The 9,281-nt window shown below is 43.8% G+C and overlaps 1 protein-coding gene across 1 annotated transcript; it reads right to left on the bottom strand.

Annotated features, from left to right (window-relative positions):
- Window positions 1-1,865: 1,865 nt before the first annotated feature.
- Window positions 1,866-5,357, bottom strand: LOC103989037 (linoleate 9S-lipoxygenase 6). The gene is made up of 8 exons (XM_009407772.3): window positions 5,044-5,357; window positions 4,677-4,963; window positions 4,367-4,607; window positions 3,939-4,283; window positions 3,673-3,866; window positions 3,285-3,589; window positions 2,926-3,192; window positions 1,866-2,839 (listed from the first exon to the last, which is right to left on the bottom strand). Exons 1-8 carry the CDS (start codon window positions 5,276-5,278, stop codon window positions 2,092-2,094), a joined length of 2,622 nt encoding a protein of 873 aa, XP_009406047.2. The 5' UTR covers window positions 5,279-5,357; the 3' UTR covers window positions 1,866-2,091.
- Window positions 5,358-9,281: the final 3,924 nt, after the last annotated feature.

Here is a 9,281-nt window from a genome sequence, read left to right as displayed (position 1 = left end):
ATAATTATGATGCCTTCTTTCTTTTTTATTTTTTCAACATCATCATTTTTTATTATTTTATTCGCTTCACGATATGGACCTTCAATTAATTAAGAACATCAAGATTTTTGAATCTATAATCTAAAACATAAATAAATTAATAAGAATATAAGAAAATTCAAAGTTATTATACCTCGTATAATTTGATTTGAATCTACCTAATGTCAAACCGAATTCTTTAATTTTTTATTATTTTATTACCTCGTCACTCACAGTCACAGTAGCATCAACGATCTGCTCTTGCCTTACTCATGAATGTCAAACCGAATTCTTTAATTTTTTATTATTTTATTATCTCGTCACTCATAGTCACAGTAGCATCAACAATCTGCTCTTGCTTTACTCACAAAGCATCCAATATTGATATCCTTGATATGAGTGATAGAAGATAAGATTTCCCCAATAATAGAAGATAAGATTTCTCTATACGAGGATATCTCTCTATTCTGTTGAGAAAGATAAGATTTCTCTATACGAGGATATCTCTCTATTCTGTTGAGAAAGATCCTCTATTCTGTTGAGGGAAATCCTTTCTGAACATGTTAATGTATTAAGCTAAAGCTATTTCAATTCTACAATAAAGCTTCTTCCATTATTGTTCTTATCTTCTATTATTTCTATCATGGTATCAGAGCCGCTTGCCTAGAGCAAGCTCTCTTCTCGTTGCCAATTCATCATTGGTGTTGCCACTCTGCGCCAACGTCCGTTCCCTTCCGCTACGGCATCTCTAGTGCTGCTCATCAGCACTGCCCTACCTTTCTTCCTCGTTGTAGCTATTTTCCTTCCTCTTTTGCTACAGCTTCCTCCTCTGTTGCAGTTTCCTCCTTTGCTGTAGTAGCATCACTGCAACATTGCTGTAGATTTCTTCTCTATCGTCGCAGCCGTCGTAATCGCAACCACGACCAACGTCGTTGAGAAAAGCGAAGCTTCGCTCTTGCCTTCAGCCAGCGACCAACGTCGTTGAGAAAAGTGAAGCTTCACCCTTCGGCCAGCGACCAACGCCGTTGCATTCCTAAGAGGCTCCGTGGTCAATCCTCATCTTCCTCACCGCGGTAGTCTTCGCTGATCTGCCAACATTCGGCAGACTTAAGGAGAATGAAGGGAACGCCTGTGCCATCACAGCAACAGCAATCGCAGTAGCAGCAGCAACGATCTACACTTATCTTACTCATGAAGCCTCTCGCTTGTAAACCATTCTTTGCATCGATCCAAGATTGGTATCCTTGTCAGGAGCACCATCTTGCGGGGGCATGATAGAAGATAAGATTTCCCCAATGATAGAAGATAAGATTTCTCTATACGAGGATATCTCTTTATTCTGTTGAGAAAGATCCTCTATTCTGTTGAGGGAAATCCTTTCTGAACATGTTAATGTATTAAGCTAAAGCTATTTCAATTCTACAATAAAGCTTCTTCCATTATTGTTCTTATCTTCTATTATTTCTATCAATGAGCACCATCTTATGGGGGATGTGATAGCAAATAAGATTTTCCTAACTATATGAGTAAATCTATCACTCTGATAAGATTTTCTCATTAGAAAAATTCTCCCTCTTAATCTATATAAATAGGGGGAGAATAGCTTCAATATAAAATAGTTTCTTCAATAATTTTTCTGTTTTCTATTCTTTCCACCATTTCCTCTCTCTCGTCTTCCCACGAATCGCTTGTTTTGCTTTGAGAGAGGCAGCTGAGTGGCAAAGAAAAGCGAAGGGTGAAAACCCTTAATTTTTTTAATACTTTGATTTTTTTATATTTTAGTCCCTGTCATTCTTTATATTTACAATTAAGTTCTCAAATCAAATTAAAACCCTATGGAGGAAGGGTTGAGTTCAATCCTCAGAATCAAAGATTTATTTAAACTTATCCTTTGCATGCAAGCCATCATGCAAAAGATTTATTTACTACACTTGCTCACACCACATACACAATTCCCACTGCCACAAGATAAGCCACAGCGCATTTCGGTGAGTGATGCGAAGCTGCCATCTACCTCAGCTTCCTCGCCGGCCGGACTTTATTCAGGATCGCAGGGCACTCCTCTCCGGCAACCTAGATGGACACGCTATTGGGGATCCCCTTCCCGGTGATCCCAACCTCACTGCTCGGGAAGAGCAAGGTGAAGGGCATCTTGGCCGGGCCATTGCGGTTCTTCAGACTCGGGTCCGCGTTCTTCTTGTTGATGTCATCCTCGATCGACTTCAACGCCTTCCCGAATCGTTGGAACGCTTCCAGCGCCTTCCGGTCCGTTGTCCACTCCGACGTGTCACGCTGGCCCAAGTACACCTCGTCTGACGCGTGGGTCGACAGGATCTCCAGCAGCGAGACGCCGATGATGGTCTGGTACTGACTGCTTATCGTCCTCAGGAACACCTTGTCCGGGTTCTTCTCCAGCAGGTCGTGCTCCGGCGTGCCTGGTTCCGGCACGAGGCGCCTGCTGATGGTGGGGCGGTTGGGAACGTAGCCTCCGTAGGGGTACTGCCCGAAGTTGATGACGGCGTGGAAGGCCGAGGCCAACCAGATGATGGTGGTGCATGACTGCGTCAGCTCGAAAACGGTCTCCATCTTGGGCCACCATGCCTCATCCTTCTTGTCGCCGTGACCCACGTCGCGAATCTCCTTCCACCAGGCCTGGAGCTCGGAGTCAGCCCTCAGAGCATCGTCGCTCGGGTAATAAATTGCACAGTACTCGGTGACCCACGTCTCGATCGCCTTCCATATCTGTAGGCCGTCCTCCGCATACGGGTAGTCTTTGATCAGCAGGGAAAGCTCACCGTTTTGATCCCTTACTGCTACTCCTCTGTGCAGAGACGGAGCTTCCGGTTAGCCATGAGGTAGAAGTTCAATGTCAAGCAAGGGAAGAACATTACTGCTGAGGTTTTCTACCTCTTGACCAGATCATCGGGGAGAGCTTGGTCGACGAAGTTCCAGTGGTTCTTGTAAACCCAGGAGGAGTACTCCAAGGAGAACTTGCCTTGTACAGATGTCTTCTCGAGGATGCCATCGGCATTGATGAGCGACTGGCGAGCCAAGGCGTTTATGTTCATGGTGTCGCGATAGTGAGGCGTGAGAAGCTTGTTGATCGGGTGAACCACGCTGAGGTGTCGATTCGTCGCGATGATGAACGGCTCCAAGATTGCGTGCGTGCCAAGCCTGCCCTCGTGCATGAGTCAAGAGGAAGATGATCAGAACGGGAACGGTACGGAACAGAGCGTGGTCGGGATTAATTCGATATACGTGCGCACCAGTGGCTGACGAGCTGGTGGACGCCGACGTCCACGACGCCGACGTAGGCCTTCGCCAATTGCCAGAGAGATCCATCCACGCCATTCTCGGCCGCCGAGTACACTTTGCTTACAGCACCGTATTGCTCGCCGTCCGGGTGAGGTAAGCTGAGCTCGATCGCCAGTGGCTTCAGGGTGGAGTCCGCCTTAAGGAACAACAGAGTCCTCGTGGAGTATGCCTTATGTGCGGTAGAGTTTATCCGTGCAATGTAGGGCATGAACACGTCATGGTGGTCCAAGATGAAGAGCCTGTTGCTGCTCAGTGCCTGCGGAATTGAGTAGCCGATAAACAAAATTAGATCCCCCTTTTCATGGTCACTCTATTAATCGCTGAAGTAATTAGCAGTACCTCATCAACGGTGAGCCCATCGAGGTTGGCCTCGATATGTGCTGCTGTGATGGTGCTGTTTTGGTTGCCGTACCTGTTAGGATCAAGCTCGCTAACAGGAGGGAACACCTTAAGAAGCTTGATCAGCACAGGGTGCACGCCGGCAACCATTTCGCGAGCGAACTCTTCGTCGGTGCGCCACGCAGACTTATCGACTGCAACACGAATCAAGACGACGGTGAGAAATGTGCTCGTTCCTCCTCTGCTGCAGTGACGAGAACACTTACACTTGATGATCTGCGGCTTCGGGAGCTTCAGCAGACGCTGCCCGCCTTGGACGCGGAGCACCTCCTTGACCATCTCGAACGGGATGCTCTGTCTGAGTTCATCAAAGAGGGGGACGTAGGGCACTGGGATGCCTTCCTCGTAGAGCCTCATGATGTCCTCGAACGAGTCGAACTCGAATGGTGTAATGTTGACGATGGCGTCCAGAACGGGGAGCAGTCCGTTGACGATGGCCTTGATCCCGTAAGTGAGGAAGTCGCCCATCTTAACATGTCCGAATCGCTCATCTCGGGGCACGTAAACGTTGAGGGTGTCCAACGTCCCCAGTCTGCTCTCCGTGTTGGGATCTATCACAAACAAGGAGATGGGTAAAGGAAGATAACTGAGTGAAGCCACTTGGATCTCTCATTGGAACAGATCGTAACGCTACCTTTCCTCGTCATCGGACGGTTGGTCTTGCCACGCCGAGGGTAAGGATACACCGCCGACCCTCCAAGGATTGGCCGAACCAAGTTGGCGTTGTCGGGGGTGCCGAGATCATTGTACACTGCGTAACCATAGACGCGGTCCCATTCTTGCAGCTCCGAGGTCACGTCATCTCCCCTCAAATGTCGGAGCTCGTCCTCTCTGTACGGATTCAGCGGCGCCGGCGTGGCTCCCGGGAGGTACGTCTGCAAGAATTTGACCTTCATCCAATGCAAAGATGGAGTACGAATGACAAGTGCTTGATTAGTACTCACGGTGTTGGCGAAGAAGATGCGGTCGTATCTGTACTTGTTGGCAGGGTAGACCCAGGAGTTGCAGACGAAGTGGATCCGGCCCTTGCCGGGAAAGTTGTCCAGCGTCAGCGTCTTGAGGAAGAACTGGGTGGCGTGCTTGTTCTTGACGATGACGGCTCCGGGGATCCCCTTGTTCTCCTCCCACTGGAACGTCACGCTGAATCTACTCTCGCCGGCGGCAAGGGAGGGAAGGCGGCCAAGGTACTGCAAGGAGGCCGGCGACCCGACGACCCCCCGGTTCCCATTGTCTGCCATAATTCACGAGATGGTAAAGGGAACTAACAACGCAGCAACCACGTAGGTGTAATCAACAGAGCGAACAACTCACTGGGGTCGCCGACGGTGGCGCTCACGAGCTGGAAGGTGACGTTCTGACCGAGGATGTCGAACAATCCGTCGATGACGTTGCCGGCCAAGTCGTTGAAGTCGAGGACATTCTTCGGCATCAGCACCACCGTGCCCTTCACCTGCACACCCTTCGACCCCCCGAGGATGCCGCCCACGACATCGCCCACACCGCCCACCACACCTCCCACCACGCCGCCGACGATGTTTCCGAACATCTTCGGTTCTCTTTTTCCTGTAACACAGTGGATAGCGACGACTAATAGCTAAGAGAGTGAACGTTGCAGTGAGATCGATTGCAGCGGAGGTGGTATTTATTGATGCAGAGCATCCGCCTGCGTGTCGAACAAGCACGGGTTTCTCGTGTCCATAAATGCTTCCCCAAATAATTTTACGTGGTTGGGTCCACTGAATTAAATAGGTGTTTTGTCGGGACCCACTCCCTGATCACTGTTTCAATGTGCGGATAACGCAAATAATTGAGCATCCATGCGTTTCACATGGCCGCCAATCGCGGTCCAATGTGAACTCTGATTTATGTGTCATCTGCGCGAGACTTAGTTGTATATCTTTTCCACACAAAATAAATATAACAATGATACAAACAAATACTTAGACTTAGTTTTATAAATGACTAATTGCAGCGATTTTAGTAAGTGTTATGTTAACTTAGACTTTTAACTACATTTCTAAATTAGTAGAAAAATTACTTATCATCTAGATGATTTTTTTGTCTTAATACATTGTGCATTACATTTGTCTGGATTGTCTTAATGCACATATGTTGCATTGAAACCATGCTCTTTTAAGACATAAAAATAATCTACATGCTTTAATGGTACAAAATTGTTTGCATATTTAAATTTATTAAATTCTTAGGCTCATATTCTTAGATTGGCAGTCCACAAATTCAGCCCATAGTAGGCTTGGGCAGCCCATAGCTCACCCCCTCTTAACCTAACACTAATTAACATTAAGAGGGGTGTGGTGGCTACGTTCTCAATTATTGTAGGCAGTGATGTGATCCTTGTATCCTAGTTATTCTCTTGTGATTGTTGCTAGGGTTTAGGGTAAGAGATTGAGATTTGTATATTCATTATTCTCATAGTGGATTATCTCTAGTTTGCCCCGTGGTTTTTACCCTTCATTGGAGGGGTTTTCCACATATATCTTGATATTTATTTGATTGTTATTTCATTTAATTGATTTTGCCCCGTGGTGTATACCTCTTAGGTCTAGTTGATATTATCTTTTGACTCTATAGACTCCACTTTTTTTCCCTTTTTCTTGCTCTTCTTAGGTTGCTTACATTGGTTCTTGTAATATCCTTTCTCACTACAATTATAGCAAATAATATCTTTTCTTGATCTTGACTTGCTTCTACTTATGCGTGAACTGCTTCTAGACTTTGACCTTCCTTTGTTCTCTAAGATAAGTGCCTGTGAATTATTCTGAGATGTTGCCGAAATCTTTCTTCTCAACTCCTCATTCAACAAACTGCTTGTTACTTGACTCATAGTGACAACACCATCTGGCGTAGAATTACTGAGGGAAACTACTAGTGTCTCTCAACTTTCTAGTAATGAACTAAGAAGTAACAATGCCTGCAACTCATCATCAAGAGACATTTTTATAGAGGATAACCGGTTAGTAATACTTTGTATTTCATTCAAATGTTCAGCAATAGAAGCACCCTCTCTATATTTTAGGTTCACAAGTTTTCTGATCAAAAAAGCTTTGTTGCCAGCTGTTTTTCTTTCATAGAGACTTTTCAATTTTTTCCAAAGAGAATATGCAGAAATTTCAGTAGAAACATAGTGAAAGACACTATCATCAAGCCACTGTCGAATAAATCTAATTATTTTTCAATCTAACCTCTTCCACTCATCATCTGTCATAGTTATGAGTTTTGCACTATCCCCCTGCAAAGGTCCATACAAATCTTTGCAATACAAGAGATCTTCCATTCTTGGTTTCTATATCATCCAATTGTTTCCATTTAAACTAATCATGTGAGAAACATTACTGGCCTCCATGTTCAAATACAAAATTAAATCATCAAAACCCTTGCTCTGATACTAGTTGATGGGGATAAAAAGCGGAATAACCTTTGTATATGAACAAATACTAGCAGGCCATGATATACAATGGAATTAAATGAAATCACAATCAAATAAATACCAAGATATACGTGGAAAACCCCTCCAATGAAGGGTAAAAACCACGGAGCAAACTATAGATAATCCACTATGAGAATAATGAATATACAAATCTCAATCTCTTACCCTAAACCCTAGCAACAATCACAAGAGAATAACTGGGATACAAGGATTACGCCACTGCCTACAATATCTAAAACCTCCCCAAGTAATCACAACAAGAGTCTACTGTAGATTTGATCTAACCTCTCTGAGTTGTCCTTGTCTTCTTCTCTTTCTTTCTTTTTCTTTTCTGCCTTGTTTTCCTCATTTTCTTTGGAATCCCATGGTTGTTTCCTTCTCCTACGTTGCTGCCCTATTTATACTTTTTTCTGCCTCCAAAACGTAGCCACCACACCCCCCTTAATGTTAATTAGGGTTAGGTTAAGAGGGGGTGAGCTATGGGCTGCCCAAGCCTACTATGGGCTGAATTTGTGGGCTGTCAGTCTAAGAATGTGAGCCTAAGAATTTAATAAATTTAAATATGCAAACAATTTTGTACCATTAAAGCATGTAGATTATTTTTATATCTTAAAAGAGCATGGTTTCAATGCAACATATTTGCATTAAGACAATCCAGACAAAAAATGTAATGCACAATGTCTTAAGACAAAAAAATCATCCCGATGAAAAGTAATTTTTCTACTAATTTAGAAATGTAGTTAAAAGTCTAAGTTAACATAACACTTACTAAAATCGCTGTAATTAGTCATTTATAAAACTAAGTCTAAGTATTTGTTTGTATCATTGTTATATTTATTTTGTGTGGAAAAGATATATTTGCCCCGTGGTGATTATTTAATTTTATCTCATTTTGGTGATATTTTTTCTTGTGTGTGTCAGGATCTTAAGTGGGTGATTGACACAGGTGCTTCTTATCATGCTACACCACGGAGGGAGTTTTTTACTACATACAGGTCTGGAAATTTTGGTGTTGTCAAGATGGGCAACTATGGCACAACAAACATCATAGGCATGGGTGATATCCATTTAAAGACCAACCTAGGCTGCAAGTTGATGCTTAAGGATGTGAGGCATGTGGTTGACTTAAGGCTGAATTTAATTTCAGTTGGAATGCTAGATGATGAAGACTATGATAGCAGATTTCACAAAGAGCAATGAAAGCTCAGTAGGGGTTCTCTTGTTATAGCTAATAGAAAGAAATGTCATACTTTGTACAGGTTGCAGGCTAAAGCTTATGGTGAGCAGTTAAATGCTACAGAAAAAGACTTCAGCATGGAGTTGTGGCACAGGCGACTGGGACACATGAGCGAGAAGGGGCTGCAAGCTCTTTCCAAGAGAGAGGTATTACTAGACCTCAGAGGTATACATCTGAACCCTTGTATTGATTGTTTGGCAGGTAAACAACATAGAGTTTCATTTGCTAGTCCTGCTTTGTCTAGAAAAATGCATGTCTTAGACTGTTTTTATACAGATGTATATGGTCCTTTGAGGACAAAAACTCCTGGTGGATTTGTTGATGTTCTTGGTATAAGTGGTGCACTTTATTTTGTCACTTTTATAGATGATTTTTTCAAGAAAGTTTGGGCCTATGCTTTGAAGACTAAAGATCAGGTGATTAATGTCTTCAAAGAGTTTCATGCTAGGGTTGAAAGGGAGACAGAAAGGAAATTGAAATGCATAAGATCATATAATGGTGGTGAGTATACAGGATTGTTTAATGACTATTGCAGGTCACATGGGATCCAACATGAGATGACAGTTCCTGGTACACCTCAGCATAATGCAATTGCAAAGAGGATGAACCGCACCATCATGGAAAAGATCAGATGTATGCTTTCACAGGCCAAGCTACCCAAAAGGTTTTGGGATGAAGCTTTGAGGACTACAGTTGATGTGATCAACTTATCACCATGTACAGCCCTAGATGGTGATGTTGCAGAGCATGTATAGTCAGGGAAAGATGTTTCCTACAAGCATTTGAGAGTGTTTGGTTGTCGTGCATTTGCACATGTTCTAGATAATGAGAGGTCCAAGCTGGATGGTAAGACTAAAGAATGTA

Source organism: Musa acuminata, chromosome BXJ3-6 (assembly GCF_036884655.1).
Source record: "Musa acuminata AAA Group cultivar baxijiao chromosome BXJ3-6, Cavendish_Baxijiao_AAA, whole genome shotgun sequence".
In the NCBI taxonomy this organism is placed as follows: Eukaryota; Viridiplantae; Streptophyta; class Magnoliopsida; order Zingiberales; family Musaceae; genus Musa; species Musa acuminata.
Note: the sequence above shows the minus strand (reverse complement) of the source record. Positions and strands in the feature narration are given on the sequence as shown.

Coding starts and splice junctions, on each gene's coding strand:
- LOC103989037 (XM_009407772.3), bottom strand. CDS start 5,278: ATGTTCGGAAACATCGTCGGCGGCGTGGTGGGAGGTGTGGTGGGCGGT. Junction 4,964..5,043: donor CGCCACCGTCGGCGACCCCA/GTGAGTTGTTCG, acceptor GAATTATGGCAG/ACAATGGGAACCGGGGGGTC. Junction 2,840..2,925: donor CCCGATGATCTGGTCAAGAG/GTAGAAAACCTC, acceptor GTCTCTGCACAG/AGGAGTAGCAGTAAGGGATC.